Genomic DNA, 20,615 nt, shown 5'->3' on the forward strand with positions numbered 1-20,615 from the left:
AAGCTTTTTAGGTCTTTAGTCAGCTTAATAATGGGTTTGAGGAATAGAGAATTTATTGGTAATTGAGAATAGAATAGGTTGATGAGAATAAATGAATGTTATATTATCTGTAACTGTTTATCTGTAAATTATTCGAGTTGTTGACAATCCGTCAAGAATAGTTTCATTCCAATACGAACGAGCTTGATAAATCATGAAAACGTGATGCCATAAACCGAGTTTCTCGCATGTAGACCACGACAAATTGATATCAGGTCCAAACATCAGATTTTTATCCCCGAAATAAAAGGTAAAAATCTCACGATTTGAAAGTGGTCGAAAAACGAGACGCAAAATCCGCGGACCCAAACAGCATACAGTATACAGAATGTAATTTCGGTTTAGCACACATGCCTTTTCATTTATTTAAAATAATAGTCTGAGGGAACAAGCGCTCTTCTGGCAAGCTCGCATGCTAAGCGCAAGTGCATATACTTTGTTTTGTTTAGCCTCATGAGATGAAAAAACAATAATCAAACATCCCTAAGTATTCCCTAAGTATTCGGAAATCATTTAGAAACTAGTAAAGATATTAATATGAGAAGTTATCATTAATTTTGTATGAAATATTTTAAATTAAATACGAATTAAAAGGCACATTTTAATAATTGAAAGTGTAGTAAATTTGTTTACCAAGTAAATAAATATATTGGCAAAAATTGTGATGTTCTATAAGAAAATTCTTGTAAGAAAACTGAGTAACAAACACCATATTTATATAGATATTATATTGATATATATTTACATAAAGACTTGATATTGTCTAATATCATTTATAAAAAGTCCAGAAACCTTACCAAAAAATGACCATCATCATTCGCCTGAAAGAAGTCACCAGTCAATACATTTCCTTGTTTGTTTCATTCCTCTATCACCAGAGTAATAGTCATTGTTAGATCAGCAGGTTGTTTCGAAGTGTTCATCGATAAAAGAAAAATGAAATCGTTACTAAAATATATCATGTTCAAAGTAAATGTCTAATTTTTGATCAAATAATTTTTACGAATGGATGGTTGATTACAATAAAATGTGTGTTAAAATTATATTTACCGTTAATATTACTTCTAATATAATTGTATATTATTTATTTCATACCCTTCGTAATATTTTTATTCGAACACAAAGAATAATTTTCTTCTCTGCTTCTTGTCTTAATCTTTTTGAAATCTGCAGCTATATCGGCGTTGACATTTTGCCAGACGTTTACTTCTATTTGACGCCCTTGAAAATATTTTGTAACAAATTTGGCTGTTAATATTCCCACTATAAACAAAATTGATATTCTTTGGGTATTTAAACTTTCAAAAATGTAACCTTACTTTCCGTACTTACCTTTGTACTGTTGTAACATACGACACTAAGAATAGGCAGCACAACAATTTAATTATTATTGATATGGACTTGTTAATTCATAGCAAAATCTTAATATTTTAGATTAGTTGTTGTTTGCACTCGATCAACAGTGAATTTTTAAGGACCGATTATACATAATGGGAATAGAAAAAGAGAACAATATAGCCTATATACAGCTTGATTCACTTACTACTTTTTGATATATTAATTACTTTTTAAAAATAAATATACACAAATTTGATAAATAATTGATTTCATGTTGAAACTATATATAAGGACGAAAATAAACCTTGAAATTTTTTTGAAATAACACATTTTATTTAAAAAGTTACTGAATAAAATGAAAGAATAAAAATATTTTCTATAGGCCTTTCTGTTTTTATAAAAACACCATATTTAAAATAATTTACATATTTAAACAATTGACATAAACTCCAAGAACATTGCCATAAAAAAAATTAAAATCGTTTAGATCAAATCCAATATAGTTAAAAACGAATGAATATGAGAACACTATATATGAGAACAGTGAAATTCCTATAAATTCTCCAAATACGATCAACTGAACATGATCGCTCCTGCAATTTTTGCTAATATTCTTGACCCACAAACCCCTTTAATGAATTGATTACATCGAGCTTTCGATTACAACATAATTTATACATGTACTAGCCTAAAATGAATGGGTGATCGTACGTTTAAGCCGAAAGAAATCTCAGTCAATCCATCATTATTTTTACAAAACAATAATTTATTTACCTATCTGTACTATATAATAATGCATTATATTTTCCTTGTCATTAGGGTGTCATTGATAGTTTTATATTTTGTTTACTTAATCCAGGTTTACTTTTGTTAGCAAATTTAATTATTTCACAGTATCACTGTAAAATGTGCTTATATCTTAGCAAAATGCTGTCTAATTTCTTCCTCTCTGAATTTCACATTCTTCGAGTTTCACTCTCAACAAATTCTAGCTACATCTCGCCTATATCATTACTAACATATATTATGTTTAAAATTTTGCTACTACAATTTTGCTACTATTCTTGATGGACAAACCTCATTAACTTCCAATACAACAAGAATCATTTTCATCTCTGTTCTTGTTATGAATTTCGGCATATGTTGATTCGCCAGCATCGGCCTATTCGATGTCGTTGAATTTATAATTTTGACAGCTAACATTCTCACTATTAATAAAACTGATGCTGTTTAGATTTTAAATCTTTTAAAAATTTAACATTATATTCTGCAATTACCCTTTTTCTTCCATATTTTAAATCCAATGTATGTTAAACCACCAAGAATAACACAACAACTTAATTAAATTTAATTCTAATTCTAATTTTGTTGTTTTGACTTGATCGACTGTACCGCTCGACTCGAAAAGAATGCACTGCCATTAGAAAAGGAAGACAATATAGTTTATTCTTTTCTATGGTATTCTATGCAGGTTAGTGGGCATGTACCAAATCCGGTCATATTTGTTGAATAGTGCATCCTCGTATTTTGACCCAAACAGGAACAGGACCATTGCCAGTTCGAAACGGCGATCCCTTTGCCGTTCGATGAAAGGAAATCGCTCTCGTAAAAGTGGCCGCCGAGCGAAAGAGTGAGAGAGGCGGGCGTCGAGAGAGTGTCTCGAGAACAAAGCCGAAAAAGTCGATTTCCTTCGTGCACAACGGTAAATCACGTGGCTGTCGGAAGATGTACGCCAAACTATCGCTTATTAACATTGGAAATAAATTTATATATTGTCAGATCAGCCGCGGCGTAAATCATACGTCAGACCTGTAAGAGTATCGCGAGCTGTGGATTTAATTATCGGCTAGGAGAACGGCACCAGTTAAGTAATAACGCTAAATCGTGATGATTTGCTCCATCTGATTTCCTTTGTCTTTATTGAATTGTGAAATGGGCTAGCGTGTTCGCACTTCGAAACGGAGAGGTAGAAATTGTCTTTATGGCTTCTCTTTTTGTTTGTAGCGTTCTTGCTCGCTTAGGTGAAAATATTACCGAAATACCAGTGTCGTTCGAATCTCCGACATAAAAATATTGTTAATAAAAATGTTGAACCAACTTCAAATTAAATGAGGAACTCACCTAAAAGCAAAAAATAATCAAACTTATGGTTTTAACAAAAAAATCGCTCTAAAATAAAATATATACATAATAATCGTTATAATAACTAAATAAAAATAAACAAAAACCTTATTTAACCTATCCACTACACGTATTTTATATTCTATTATATACACACAATTTAGCTTAATACCTACCTATACCTATTTATCTATTTACAATATTATTTTAACTATTACCAACTGATCATTTTCAAGTTTATTTTTCTCTTTTTAGTGTTAGAAATTTACTCAAAAAAGTAGGCAGTTATTTTATTAAGCATTACAATACGTAGGCCAAGTAAAGGCCGTATAAACAAAAATAGGAATAAAGAAACAATAATTGGAAATAAGGACCTTAGGCTTCAGGCCCCGGTTGTCTGCTATCTAGTCTAGGTAATTTGACAATAGTTCTAATCAAACCAGAACAACAAAAAGTTGTTGCGCCCTCGTCGAGAATCGAATCCACGACCTCCACCTGACTGAATGCTCTACCCATTACACCTTAGAAGCAGTTGCCTCCGGTATTTCTACGCCTTTTCATATTATATGGTTGGTGCTTAAAAAGCAAACTTAATAGCTTTTATACTGAACTACTTCCGATTTTCCATCACATCAGTTCAGCAGTAACAATATACCTCAGTAACTGATTATTTTACATACAAATCGACCAACATACATTAAAAAAAATATAGACCCGAACATAGAACCTCCTCCTTTTTTTAAAGTCAGTTAAACATAGGTTGGCAGCAACACAATTTTTGAAGTAACAGTTGCAAATAGAATTTCCATAACAACTTTTCTTTACTAGGTGTACCGAAAACCTATTACCGTTTTTTTTTTCGTACTTTCTGAATCACTTTGTACACAAAACTACTTTTTTCCTGTGTCAAGAAGCTGAAAAGCTTGCACTCTCTTGAACGATCATAACCATAACAATGTTATATTCTAATAATGCTGTGTAATAAAATATCTCTTCAGTGACGACACTTCATAGTATACAAAAATAATTGTAATAAATACTTAATAATCATAGACTGACAGTTACTTATATTTAGTTAATTATAATCAATAAAAATAATTAAAATACAAAGAATATCATAATTTAATGGAATTTATCTATTTAGTAGAACTTATATTCGATAATGAAACGAAGCAATTATATAGAATTATTTACTTGTTAAAAAATCACTAATCGATTGACTAATGAGGACTCTATACCATCATGATTTATCATTTTTCGCCAATTACTAATTTGCTATAAATGACGACTAACAAGCTGAAAAGGAATAAACATAATAATGAATAGTCCAAGGCTAAACATGGGTAATGGTAATCATAATATTTAATAACTGGTCAGATCTTTTTTCTGAATTATTGTTACTTAATGTACGTTAATATCATCATTATTGATCAGTATTAATATTGATGCTATATATTTATGATAAACTAATGCTTTCTTTCTTATTTTTAGATCTGGCAGCCATCAGAAGGTTACTGGACGCTGAGAATACATCGGGCACATGCCCTAGCTGCAATATGCCCTTCGACAAAGGCAAAAAGAGAAGGCTGATCGATAACTGCGGTCACGAGAGGTGCTACTCCTGCATGTTCACAAACGAAGCTTGTCCGCTGTGTTCCCTCAATGATTCCATCACAACAACAGGTAAACTAACTTGTTCTATTTCAAAATAATAGCAAAACAGTAAGATTAGGTATAAGCAAAACATCTGTGCGATTCAAGCAATCCGTCAATCAATCCTTGTTATACCCCTAGTTCTAAAAGAACCCAAGTTTTTTTAGAATAGGCATACGATTTAATTATCTCTGCACATGTTAGAAAATATTTGATGGCATGTTGAACAAAGGGTAATTTTCACTTCACTGAGTTAAGACATTAAAATGAAACTTCTTTCAAAATTAGAAAAACTATCCCCTGCTAATCTATATTCTTACAATTTCTAGCGTCTACGTCTTACAAGAGTTTAAAAAAACACATAACATATGCAGATTACTACATACCACCAATCTAAATTAATGCAAAATATAAATAATATACTTAGTATTTTATCCAAGGACTGTGTTTAGCAAATATTTATAAATTATCGCTATGAAGAAAATTCTAAAGAATATAAAGGAATCATATCAGGTGTGCCAGAAAGTTATTAGCGTTTCGTTTTTTTTTGCAGAAAAAAGTACATAATTTTCAAAAAAGTGAGAAAATGTATTTATTCAAAATATTGGCCATTTGATTTTATACATCTTGCAGATAATTTATGTTAAAAACTGTTTGTCCTTTAAGCAAAACCATTTACCGTGGCATTCCAGCCACTTCTTCACAATTGGCGAAGTGCTGCTCGGCAAACGCGTGTCCCATTGATGCGAAAAGTTGATACGGATGGGGCAAGGTCTGGCGAGTACGGCGGGTGCGATAATATGTATCATCCAAGTTCTTCAATCATCCAAGCTTTCTTGGCCAGTTTTCCTTTATGAGAAGACGCCTTATTGTGTTGTAAAATCACTTTACCGTGTCCTTTACGTTGTTAAATCAGTTTTGATCGGCAGTGATTACTATTAAGTGTTTCACAGGTTTGTTATACACCACGCAACAAAACATAGAGCATTATCTTGTGACCAAAAAAATTTGGTCTTGGCTGACTTCGCTAGGTGATAACCATGACTTTTTGCGCTTAGTTTTTTTAAAATAAATACACTTTTCATCGGCCGTCACTATTCGATGGAGAAATTACTTCCAATCGTACCTTTGAAGCAGCATTTCACAGACGATTTTTTGATTTTCCATTTGCCTGTTATTCAATTAATGTGGCGCCCATTCTCCCATCTCTTATATTTTCCCCATTGCTTGTATAATCGGTTGCTAATTGTTTCTTGGGCCATATTTAACGCTTGTGCCAATTGTCTTTGAGGTTGGATTGGGTCTTCATCGAATAACCCTTGCAGTTTCGCATCTTCAAACATTTTGGGTCTTTATCTTGCACATCAAAATCACCACTTTTAACATTTACCACTTTCAAAAAGGTATACACTTATGGCGATGTTGCTTTCGCTTGATGCCAGTAGAATAAAGTAACATATGTGTCAGTTCATAACATTTCACACTTAAGCCTAGCGACATCTGTTAGAAAAACCGGTAACGACTTTCCGATACATCTGGTATTTACAATAAACTAATTTATATATCTGAAATAACTATTATAATCCTACTTTAACCTTACTTTTTGTTATATAACTGAACCTACTAGGAGTTGTGGGCTTTATAAAGTTAATCATGAATACTTGACTTGGTTCGTCTTTTACTAGAAAAATATTGATTTTAAGTTTTAAAACAAATTTTAATTTTCGAAGACACCGTATATATGTAAACTGGTTTGATCTAGTAGAGGCTTAAGTGGTTCTTGTATAACTGTATAACCATAAATATGGCGTCACATACATCAGGAAAAAAGAAAGAGCGTTTTTCATTCCAACGTATCACGCGCAAAATTACAAAACAAACTAAACGTTGACATTTAAATATATTATTATATATTAATATATAATGCGTTTCGTAGAATTATTGCCGTCCGAATAATTTGCATATTTGCATTGCCCGCCAATGCAGAGCCATTCTGGACACCGCGGCAATATAAGCGACCCAGAAAGCGAGCGATTGCGATTATTTAAAGTGCCACAACCAGATTCGAAACGATAATATTACGTTCCGAAATGAATTTTTGCAAAAAAAAAAAATATTAATATGCAAGACGTGAAATTAGTAAAGTCAACGAAATGTATATAGAACGAATAGTATTCCTTAAAAAGACAGAGAAAACTGCGTCAGCGCAATATTTTTAAAGATAAGGGGTGATATATTGCTTTGGCATAGAAACTGAAGTGAATGTTGAATTTTTGTTGTGTCAGTTTTTTTTTAAATTATGTTTTCTCAAGTTTCCTTTTTACTACGATTTATTCACCCATCCGTCTGGACCTACTTAGAAAATTATTTCAGAAAATATCCAATGTACCAGCTTTTATCAGAATATTATATTCTTGGCTACAAATAATCACAAGACATAAATTAGAAACATATCAATCAAATCAAATCGAGCTTATACTTAAGATAGCAAGGCACAAAAATAAAGTATTGCCTGCCAATGTTGATGCTTCATTCTATGTCTTTAATCAATTGAGAACAGATCCACCGTGAAATTATCACGAGTGAATTCAATGTTAACTGCTACGAAGATGTACAATACAACACTTAAAATTTTGTATAGTTTTCTCTATGTAATAGGTAACAAAAATCCAGGAGGAGGGAAATGGCTACCACACGTGTTATCTTAAAATGCCACTTCTAACAGTTTCAATGTTGCGATTTCATTCATGATCTCAAGTCCAAATATTCATGGGTTAGTCTCGGTGAGCTATCCACACCGACTCCGAAACTAAACATTTATGGCGTTAAAGTATTGACATGAATATGGTTGGATGAACAAGGTTTAGTATGAAACTGTTACCGCAAATATTTTCCAAAGTCAATTTTATCAACGTATTGTTGCAAAAAAATCCAGAAAAATATTTTAAAAGGCCTGTAGCCTAGTAAATTAATAAGTAAAATACATGAATAGCAATGATGGAAACTATTCAGACACTTCTGCGTGAAGAATTACAGCTATAGTCCATCCGAAATAGCAATGAACTCACGTCATCTCTATTTATGACGTCAAAACGTTACCGCATTTAGCATCGACATTTTACGCATTTTAGTTTATTTTAGCTTCGATACATAACAACATTCTAATATAAATAAAATAATTAAACAAAACTATTATAAAGTATGATTTATTTTAACATATAAATGTATTAAATGCACATATTATCCAAGGACTTAAACTACAATTAATTCAAGTGCCACAATTGTTTGTAGGTTACAGTTATTTTATTATATTTACATTGAACTTTTTTTTAAATCACCTATGGAATACCCTAGAGGATTACTTTTTACTCCTTGTTTCTTTCGCTGTTGTATTTTTGTCAAATCATTCTAATATCACTGTATTGCTCTTTAGTTTCTTCTATTACTACCTGTGTACATATTTCTTGATAAAATTAGATTTAATCATTGCATTATCCCTAATGCATTTGCTGAATCTGCATATATACATGTCGGATCATTAGTTTGTCAATTATAGCATTTTGAGTGAAGCAAATTTTGTTATTGTGAAAAAAATTGATAAAAAGGAATTTCGCGTGTTGATAAAATATTGCTTTTTGAAGGGAAAAAATACATTTGAAGCAAAAACTTGGCTTGATGCCGAGTTTCATCAAGGATTGGTACGTTAAGTTTAAATGTGGTGAAATGAGTACCGAAGACGGTGAACGCAATAGACGCCTAAAAGTGGTTGTTACCGACGAAAACATTTAAAAAAATACACAAAGTAATTTTGAATGACCGTAAATTGAAATTGAATGAAATAGCAGACACTCTAAACATATCAACTGTACGCGTACATCATATCATTAACGAATATTTGGGTATGAGAAAGCTCTGGGCAAATGGTGTCGCGCGAGCTCACTTTTGACTAAAAACAACGACGAGTTGATGATTCGGAGCAGTGTTTGAAGATGATCGAGCGTAATAAACCCGAGTTTTTTCATCGATTTGTGACAATGGATGAAACATGGCTCCATTATTTCACTCCGAAGTCCATTCGACAGTCATCCGAGTGGACTGCACACAATGAACCCGCTCCAAAGCGTGTGAAAACGCATCAGTCGGCTGGCAAGGTTATGGCGTCTGTATTTTGGGATGCGCATGGAATAATTTTTATTGACTACCTTGAAAAAGGACCATCAACAGCGACTATTACATAGCATTATTGAACCGTTTGAAGGACGAAATCGCAGAAAAACAGCCGCATTTGAAGAAAAAAAAACGCTGCTTCACCAAGGCAATGCACCGTGTCATAAGTCAGTGAAAACGATGGCAAAAATCCATGAATTGGACCTCGAATTGCTTCCTCATCCACCGTATTCTCCAGATCTGGCCCCCAGCGACTATTTCCTGTTCTCAGATCCCAAAGGAATGCTCGCTGGGAAGAAATTTTCGTCGAATGAAAAGGTGATCACCGAAACTGAGGCCTATTTTGAAGGAAAGGACAAATCGTACTCCAAATATAGTATCGAAAGGTTGGAAGATCGCCATAATCAGTGTATGAAGGGAACTATGTTGAATAAAAAAAACAAATTTTGCCAAAAAAATTTGTTTTACTATGGTACGCCGAGGTCTTTTCAATTGACCTGTTATTTATATGGCCTCGGCATTTTCGACCAGAGTAAATCAAATTAAAAATCAAAATAAATTTCAAATAGTTAATCACATCATGTTAAAATATTAAGCAGCGACTTGAAGTTTGTCACAAGAAGGAAAGCTCGAGAACAACGTTTGCCGGTTTGTAACCTCTTATTTTCACTAATGTTTTGAAGAATTTTGCAGACATTTGATAACCGAACGACTTTTGTATGGTGATTCGGTTACATGTTCGAAAGTATCACTCGAATAAAACTAAAAGGAATATATTATTTAGTAAATATTACATCTTGATGAGAAGAGTTCACTACTACTTTGGATAGACTATATTTTAAAAGCAATGGTGGCTTAACACGTTATTAATAAATAAATATTTTATATACGTCAGGTGTTCATATTATGTTCATCCCCTGTATATATTTGTCTTCAGTACTTCGCAATGATATGAAACAATATTTGTTTTTAATATATTTAACATATTATATTCTAAGACATTTCTCATACACTGAAAGTAAATTGAAATATCGCAATTAAAAATAATTCAGATTATTTACAAGTCGATGTTTTCGAAAGCCCCCATATAACGAAATAGTAAATCAAATATCGGGGTTAATTATCTAACCGATAATTAATATCGGTAACCGCAATCGGAACAGATCGGAAAGCCAATCTATTATCATTTCTCGCGGACCTTGCTTCGAATCGAAACCTTCAAAACAATCGACCGACCGCGTTTACCAGACGACATTTAATTAACATTGTATACATTTTGTCAATTGCATAGCTGCGCTCCATCTATTAAAATACGTTCACGTCAATCAGCCGAGCGGAGAGATCGACCGAAAGAGGAGGAAAAAAATGCGGTACAATCTTTATCGGCTAATAATTATCTGACAAGCCGGTACATTTTTTTTTAATATGCAACAAGGAGCGAGATGATAAAACCGACGTTTGTCTCTACGACAGCAGAGACATTTCCTTCACCGATGAAGATTAAAATGTTGAGGTGACCTAATAAGAGTCGGATCGAGTTCTCTCCATTGTAATGTTTGTAGGATTTTTTTGATTTTGTTTTGATTGCTCTTGACTGCATATATTAAATAGAAACGTTGGTGGGTCACGGCCCCTGAATACATTCGCTGCATCGAACATGATAAATCATTTTAGATTTCTGATTGTTCTACGGTCAGGCTATTTTTTGATTTTCGATTTCGACATAGTTCGACATCAGGATCGAATCAGAATACATGTTCCGTTTATGCTATCTAGTTATCTGTTTTAAACTAGTTTTTATTAAAACCCATACTTTTACTTCGTTACATATTGTTGTATGTTGTTTTTACAAGAGATTTGTTTTCATTAATACATTATTGTTGGTCGTTGTCGAATAACTTGCAATTTAGTTTCGCAATAACTTAAAAACTACTTGCCTAGTCTTTACAGTAATACGAGGGTTACAATTTATATTTCGGTAATTGACAACACTGTTGTCATGTGAGTCCATCTGACGGTTCCATCGTAAAGTTTAACATCTTTGACGATATACGTACTCGGAACATTTTGTCGCACGAACGTTATAAGTTTCGTCTCGGCAAAAAATGGAATTGAATCGTGAACATTTTCGTGCGATGATTTTTTACGATTTTCGACGTGGATTATCACAACAAGAGTGCATCAATCAACTTAATTTGACTTTGACTAGCAATGAAGCTCCATCAAAAACCACCGTGTATCGCTGGTTTGGTGAATTCAATTGTTCTCGTAGTTCGCTGCCGAGTTTCGTGAAGGTCGTCCAAAATCGGCTGTTGTGCCAGAAAACATCGATGCTGTGTACGAAATGATTAAGCAAGATCTTCATGTCACCTATTGTGAGGTTGAGGCATCCCTAAGTATTAGTTCCAGCAGCATATATGCGATTTTATATGAACACTTAGCTGTGCGAAAGTTATGTTCGCGTTGGATCCAACACAATTTGACAATCGCTCAAAAAATGGCTCGTGTCGATTGGTGCAAAGAAATGCTTAAGAAATTCAATCGCGGTGCTTCGAAAGACGTTTGTTAAATCGTAACAGACAGGTGTCGAATCATGGATATATTCTTATGAGCCCGAAATTAAGCTCACTGTATGAGTGTTCCAAGATGAACCAAATCTAACAAAAGTTGTTCGCGTACGAAGCACTTCAAAGAAAATGGTGGCCTGTTTCTTCGGGAAAACTGGCTATATTGCAACAGTGCCTCTAGAGGATCGTAGAACTGTAAATTCTGATTTGCACACAACTATTTATATTCCAGAAGTCTTCGGTGAAATAAGGAAAACAAACAAGAGACGCCAGATTGTTCTTCATCATGACAATGCGAGCTCTCAAACAAGAGACTATTTGAGCACTCAAAACATAAAATTGATGGGTCATCCGTCGTACAGCCCTGCTTTGGCACCCGATGACTTCTTTTTGTTCCCATCTGTGAAGATTAAACTGCGTGGTCAACGATTTCCTTCGCCCGAAGAAGCCAAAAATGTTCAAAAATCATGTTTTGAAGATACCTCATTTGGAATGTAATAAATGCTTTCAAAATTGGTTTAAGCGTATGCAAAAGTGTATCGATCATCGTGGCGAGTACTTTGAAAAACAATAAAAATATATTCACAGCTTAACTTACTTTTTTTCTTATTCCCGAAATATAAAGAGTGACCCTCGTAATATTAATGTATTAACACTGTTATTTGTTCTGTTACATATGATTATCTACACTACAGGATCAAATATCAATTCATTTCGTATAATGGAATAATTTTAAGGTAAAATAATAAAGAATTTTAGTATTTAAACCCTACACGTATCATGACTGGCGTTGATAGGATTCCGGGAAGGCCATAAGGCTGTTCTCTTTTGAATTCATTCAATTAAAATAAATCAAAGAGAAAATTGTTCTTACAATGCTCTTTGGTCCATGTTCTGTGAACTTCCCCACTATTACCCTGGCCGCAAGGACATATATACCGATGGCTCCAAATCTCGCACCGGGCTCGGCGGTTCATTAGTGGTGGACAACCGGGCTTTCCGTTTCAAACTCCCCGAACAGGGTTCAATATTGACCGCTAAACTATTTGCGATATTCAAAGCTTTATCCTACATCACAACACAATCCTTCAAAGAATAGCTAATCCTGACCAGCTCCCGAAATGATCTCGAATATTTCCTGAAACGGAAGTCCAACCATCCCCTGATCACAAACTCACTGTCAATTATCCGTAACCTCTATGTGAATGGTATCAGGACAGTTTTACTGTGGATCCATTCTCACGTTGGTATACCGGGAAATGAGCGCGCCGATAGTGCGGCTAAATCGGCAGCCTCCTTCCCCTCCCCATCCCGGATATTTGTGTCCATACTGACCTTATCTCATTCGTTTCTGGTTTCGCAAATAACGAGGTACCCAGAGACCAACCACGACAGGCTCTTTGAGGTTAAAGCTGATAACCCTTTTAATGTTAATGCTTTTAATGTTTTAAGGGTAATGCCTTAACAGGAGAAAATCCAGACAGACTACTCAGATTTCTACGAGAAATCGATTTTCTCCATAGAATCTAGCCTATGCCATGTTTAGAGTTACTGACCAAGTAACCATTACCACTTCGGTATGGGTGCTGATATGTGCTGCTTGGATAGGACCTCTACTTCGTTATGTTTGTGTTTGTAGTCCTTTATTTGTCTTCATTTTTTAAATTGTATATACACTATTTATACTTTTAGTCCCCCAGTTTGTGTTACAAATTTTATTTATTTATTAATTTATTATTTTATATATACACTTTATGTGTGTCCCCGTCCCCTTTATATCAACACCGTACTATTGTATAGTCGGGGAATGACGAGACCCACCGAGGCGACAGGAAAAAATCAAATTATTTGTCGGGAAAAGAAGTTGGACTGGCAATCATTCCGCAGTTATTCCAAGCTTTCCTTGGAATAGTTAAGGTTAGGTTGGGCAGTTAAAGCGTTTAAGGTCACCAAAGGTGGCTTGAAAAATATTGCAAGTATTGCAATTAAGAATCGTCCGTCCATACTCTGGAATACACTCCAAGTCTGTAGATTCCTGGCACTGGCTTCATAGTTAAGGTATAAGCCTTCATCGAAGGCGGATTGAAGTTGCCGTAAACTAACGTAGTCTACTAGAATTTGGACAGAAGCTTCTGCAGTTCAGAGTGTACGACTACTAAAACGGATAGCAGTAGTAGTAGGATAATAGTTTGTCAGTCGTAGATTACTGAAAGTTGGAGTCACTATTTTGAGAAACTATTCCACACAGAGTATACTATAGACATTTGGAATATATGTAAAAGTAAGATAATTTTCTTACAATTAAAAGTTGACCAGACGAAACAACGACCACGTACACGTTTTTGGTCGTTTCTTTTGGGGATTTGGTTTAATATATTGGAATAGATTTGAGCTCATAGAGCTTGTAGTTTACAATGACAAGCTTGATATTTAATTAGACAGTTCGTCATTCTAAATCAAAGACAATTAATCTCTTTCAATTAAAATATTCATTTAGCTTGTAGTTTTACAAGACACCAGTATTATGTAACATCTATATCCTCAAAGTTGAGACACTAAAACTAACGTTGCATCTTAAGCGAACGACATTGTGTGATTTCTCTGCTTATGCCAAGTTTTATGATCCACATTTTGAAATTAGTCTATACAAAACGGAAGTAATACGTTTCATTGTATGTAATTTGAAACCTTCATTGAAATCATTTAATAACTTTTCGTATTCCATAGCTATCTTGTATACCTCAGTTCCTCCATTAAGTAAAAAAATTGTCTTTTAAAACAAGTTATTGAAGATGTTCTATTGCTATGGCTAAAGTGATAAGAAAAAGCATCGACAGGCGATAGATTTTAGGAATACAAATTGAAACAAGCCGTCTTCCAAAAAAAGAGCTAGCAGGAAACGAAAGCTCAAAATGTCGAACAGGAATCTGATAGGGTAAGGCAAAACATTTATCAACAATTCGTCCACATTAGATACAGCATGATATATATCTAAGTGAGTAAGATTGACCAAGATTGTGGATAATTGTAAAATTTGTATAATGAATCTTTAAAATTACAAAAACAATAAAGACAATTTCTGCTGCTAACCTCTTAATAAATATTTAATTTTAACACCAAAAAATATTTAAAATTTACTGAACATCTTAAATTTTCAATTAGAATTATTATTACTGTTATTATTATCTTTGTCAGAAAAACATACATTTCTCACATATTTCTCATGATCTTTTTTATTATTACTCATTCACCACTGTTTTCTCTCTTCTCATTTTGATTTTTTAATTTAATTGCTATTTTGTTACAGATGACGGTCCCAATTTGAAAGATATGAAATGTAATGCACTCAAAGGTTCCGAAATCACCCTATACGGTGAAGCTCCGATAATACGCATAGAAAAAGTGGATACACCCCAGCCTAGAACCAAAGTTAAAACCAACGGACATTTCAGTAATCTTATGCAAGTAAGTACAAACAAATCCATTATTTAGTATAATAATTTAATATTAACATTTTATTTTAAATTAGCTAAAGTGCAGCTGCTGATAATTTTGAAAGCTGATATAATTCGTTCCCAGTCAAGGCTGGTTAAAATGTTGCCTAGTGTCACTTTTTTTTTTCAAGAAATGAGCCAATGAAAATTGATAATTATATATAAATAATTCAATTATATTCATCATTAACCATTACATAACATGTTATATATTGCTACTATTTAATTACAAAAATAGAAACTAATTTGGCAGCTTACTAGTAATTTATTTTTTAAATGAAATATAATATGACTTATGTAATGCGTCAAGACATTAGAAATTGTTTTTAATATAGAATATGAAATTCAAAAAGAATCATAATAAGTGACTGAATACCATCGCTAAAAATTGTAGTAAGTCGATCAATGTACTCCTGTTTTGATAATCTCTATAGACAAGTAGTGGTCAAGTGACAAAACGTTTCGCAGAAGGTTATGGTTATGATTAAAGATCAAACTACCATTTGGAGACGCCACATGAACATCCCATAAATACACATAATATTTCCAATGCTCAACATATAAATAGCAACCCTCATACCTCTTCATTTCTTATAATTTCGGTGTATAACAGTTCAATTGAAAAGTTCCTAATCTGACACATAGATGGCACTACTAGAATTAAATCCATATGTTTTTTAGTTAGCCCTAACCCTCAAAAGATGCGTGAAAGTAGCAACTCTTGTTATTGTGAAAAAAATGGATAAAAAGAAATTTCGCGCGTTGATAAAATATTACTTTTTGAAGAGAAAAATACAGTTGAAGTAAAAACTTGGCTTGATGCCGAGTTCCCGGACACTGCCCTAGGCCAAAATCAGCCATGAAGGATTGGTATGCTAAGTTTAGAGGTGGTGAAATGAGCACCGAAGACTATGAACGTAGTCAACGCCCAAAAGAGGTTGTTACCGACGAAAACATTTGAAAAATCCACAAAATTATTTTGAATGGCCGTAAATTGAAATTGAATGAAATAACAGACACTCTAAATGTATCAAAAATGACCATTAATTAAAATTGTGTGGAATAGCAAACACTCTAAAGATATTAACTGAACGTGTACATCATATCATTCACGATTATTTGGGTATAAGAAAGCTCTGTGCAAAGTTGGTGCCGCGCGAGCTCACTTTTGGCCAAAAACTACGACGAGTTGATGATTCGGAGCAGTGTTTAAAGATGATCAAGCGTAATAAACCCGAGTTTTTGCGTCGATATGTGACAATGGATGAAACATGGCTCCATCAATTTTACTGCGAAGTCCAATCGACAGTCATCCGAGTGGACTGAACACGATGAACCCGCTCCAAAGCGTGGGAAAACGCAAGAGTCGACTGGCAAGGTTATGGTGTCTGTATTTTGGAATGCGCATGGTTTCATTGACTACCTTTAAAAATGAAGGACCATCAGCAACAACTATTACATAGAGTTATTGGACCGTTTGAAGGACGAAATTGCCGAAAAAACAGCCGCATTTGAGGAAAAAGAAAGTGCTGCTTCACCAAGGCGACAGTCACAAGTTTTCAAGTCAGTTTCACAAGTCAGTGAAAACGATGGCAAAAATTCATGAATTTGAATTCGAATTGCTTCCTCATCCACCGTATTCTTCAGATTTGCCCCACTCCGACTATTTCCTGTTCTCAGATCTCACAAAATGCTCGCTGGGAAGAAATTTTCATGAGATCGCCGAAGCTGAGGCCTATTTTAAAGCAAGCAAAGTCGTACTACAAAAATGGTATCGAAAAGTTGGACTTTTCAATTGACCTGTTAGTATGGTTCTACTGGATATGGTGGTCCTAACAGGATATAGTCATAACACTAACTACGAACCACAATTATCAGATTTGAGCATGCATCAGTTGGTAACATCCCAGAAAACTCCCACTCCAACTTTCGGCGTGACTACGTGGAAGGATTTAATCCATATATCCGTCATTCGGTCTAAATATCGGAAAAAAATCACAAAAAATAACGACAGTTCTTGATTTTTTGATGCTCGTTGGCCTAATATCAGTTAGGACGATTTGTAACCGTCAATACTAATTAGATTTGAAGAAAAATGGTGAGACCTCGGAAGAAATGGAGACGTCCCGGTGCGTGGCCGATTGAAAGAAGAAACAAAAACGAGACCACTTAGACCAAATAGAAGAATCTAACTATTATCCGAACAACGCCGCCCGTAATTAGTTACCCGCGGTGCATGACTAATTAAAATAATAATATTGTATCTCTAAATAAATAGTTTCGGATAGTTGACGGCTGTATAATTTCGCTGTCAATGGCGTTCGTCCGAACAGGTATCTAGCTGAAAACCATTTAATACAGAATGAGAATACGGTAAAAAACCAACCCATGTTTAACATCGTAAATTATTTTTATGATTCGTTGATAATAATTGTTGTAGTAAATAATAAGAATTGGTCATTGTTTAGGCGTAGCTTTCGTTTATTGAGATTATAAAATGTATTAGATGTGCGATTAAATTCAGGGTACTAGTTCTTCTAGAAACTCCTTCCTCTTGATTTTAAGGTATAGTATATGTTTCTGAAATCTAAAATTAAAGGAGTTAGTAAATAAAGTTACATAGCGTAGATGTTCTTGCACATATATTATTACAAATTATACATTAATTAATTTTACAGTTCGAGTTAGTAACACTGATAATCTTGACTAACCTCAATAAGCTAGTACATGCCAACAGTGCAGGGCATTCTTAAAAGCCAATATATTAATGGAAGATTAAGAAGGCTTCGACAAAAGTCTAGTCCTTCATCTATTCCACATGTTCCTTGAAAATATTAAAGTGTTTTTTAAATAAATTATTCTCTGCAGTCTTTCCATGTACGCTAAACAATTTTTTTTCCGCAATACGTCGTATATGCTCTGGAGAAACAAGACAAATTGGACAATGTGGTCGAATTTCGTTTTGTTTTCCTATATGATTCTGTTCAGAGGATAGTATGCTACCACTTGAATAAGTGGACAAGTTATGCGAGTTTTTAATTAAAAAAAAACAAGCAGACCCCACATATTAAATAGTTATTGAAGTAGCGGGTGGGAATGTATGAAAATTATATAATAATTTTTGATGAAGATTCGATCTATTTGCATCTCGATTAATAGCTCAACTAACCTATTAACAACTATCTAAGAAACCTTATCTTTATAAATAATAATAAACTTCCCTTATTCAGCCATACAGAGTATTACGAAAAGGTTATCCAAAAATAAACATTAGGTACTTGTTATCATTTTTTCCTGCTTCAACATTTTATTTATTGAGGAAAATTAATACAAATTCGTTTGTCAAACTTATAGTCATGCATTTTCTGTTTCGGTGTCTATTTGGACGGTTTCCATGCTTTTTTACACTTAATATTGTAGTTCTGTTTTTCTTTATCAGTCAGAACGCTACAGAAATACTCTTCTGTGCTTTTCTTTTTGCGTAAAAAGCAATTAAGCTACAACGTTAGCTTTGAACGTTTAGTTTTAAGCTGTTTTTACAGTTCATTCGTTAACTGCTAATGTGTCTGAAAACTCTTATAATCCTCTTGTAATTCTAGTGCATATCTGACACTTCATTGTCTTCAAACTTTTTTGGTGCTCTTAGCCGTTCATTCTCATTGACATCAAAATAACCACTTCCAGATACTTGAAACCAAAACATCAACGTAAGTTCTAAAATTATTTAATGGACTTCGGCAGCAGATTTATTCAAATTAAACAACAAAGATAATACATATCGAAAATACAACATTAGACATTCCATTATTATCATCTGCATACACTGAATAACTGAATAATTCCGAATAAAAATATGTTATTTTATAAAAAGAAATGTTAAGAGTTGGTTACATTGATACTTCTTATTTTTATTAATAGATATCGCTGCTGATAGGATATATTTGGAGATAATAGATGCAAAAAAAATCGTATGACTCTTGTCAAGATACCTCTCACTCATAAGAAAAAAATTGGTCTATTTTTTCAAAATGCCAACTGTAAGTTTGACGCAAACACAGTATAAATGATCTGGAATAGTACCTGTGTCTCTGGAGTAGCACCATCTACATATGCTTGATTGATAAATACCGACAATCCTATTTTTTTCACCAACTGGTAATTATTTAAAAAATCATTTTAATTTATTCAAATAAATACGGAGTTATATTGCTTGTCTATTTTGATAATATGGTTTCAACAACCTCATTTATTTAAATGTTATAACTTCTCAAATATAAAATATATAATAATATGCTCCATAATAATTTACCCTCACTCTGCTATCGCCATACAATTGCATTTCCAATGTAATATTTTGCTCAGTTAGTTCTTTCTCAATATAATGATGTATCTAACATCTTATACATGTCATAAACTAAGTGCTGCGCATACTTAATCCAATGGGGGATATTTTTTTTTACAAATTTCGTTCACAATCAACTCGAGTATACATTACACTGAAAACAAATATAATAAACCATCATTGCTCAAAACAAACAAACAAACCAATCTTGCTCAACATAGTTTCGATGCAATAGGCCACAATCTTCATGAGTTAATCACTTGATTACTTATCACCTTCATACACAAGAAACTTGAGGTTCAAAAAAGTTATATTTATAACCCTATAATATAGATTAAGAAGGTCATTATTATATTTAATTCTTCGAAATAGTTACCTGCTTCCGTGCTATATTCATCCTTCTCTTGAGTATTTATTATTTTATATGGTTATAAATCATAAGCTATCACATGTATTAATAAAAATCTATAGAACAATCTGCTTTTAATACAAATACAGGATCATATTTGCAATGACTATATAATAAAAGCAATTATTTTTCAGTATGATAGTTCCAAACCAGATATTGAACTGAAATACAAAAAAACTACGCTCTTGGAGCTTCAATGTCCGTCGTCACGTATGGAAAATGTTATATAACCTGTTGGTGAATCGCTCTTAACGAGACGCCACTGAAGAAACCACCGCCTTGGGTCAGATACCGGCTAGTTTTATGGTTTCTTCTACGCTGCAGTTTCTGCTTTAAATCAATTAAATTGACATAATGCAATTAGATTATCTGCTCGATAGCTAACATAGGACACAACTCAATAAGAACACCTGATCATTAGCCTCAAAATAACGACAATTCAAAAGCAACAAACTGGGAAAACGTATTTCCGATAAGTTTAATGA

General features: G+C 33.4%; 1 protein-coding gene across 9 annotated transcripts in view; it reads left to right on the forward strand.

Moving 5' to 3' along the window:
• Positions 1-20,615, forward strand: part of rols (zinc-RING finger and ankyrin repeat domain-containing protein rolling pebbles) — a 394,615-nt gene that overhangs the window by 343,900 nt on the left and 30,100 nt on the right. For all 9 annotated transcript variants that reach the window (XM_076395750.1, XM_076395765.1, XM_076395760.1 and 6 more), the window contains 2 exons: positions 4,990-5,181; positions 15,193-15,350. In XM_076395750.1, coding sequence (XP_076251865.1) covers positions 4,990-5,181; positions 15,193-15,350 — 350 coding nt within the window. The remainder of the gene's footprint in view (positions 1-4,989; positions 5,182-15,192; positions 15,351-20,615) is intronic.

The sequence above is a fragment of the Rhynchophorus ferrugineus genome, unplaced genomic scaffold (assembly GCF_030347505.1).
Source record: "Rhynchophorus ferrugineus isolate W39M unplaced genomic scaffold, kcgeb_rfMv2 rfM1, whole genome shotgun sequence".
Taxonomy (NCBI): Eukaryota; Metazoa; Arthropoda; class Insecta; order Coleoptera; family Curculionidae; genus Rhynchophorus; species Rhynchophorus ferrugineus.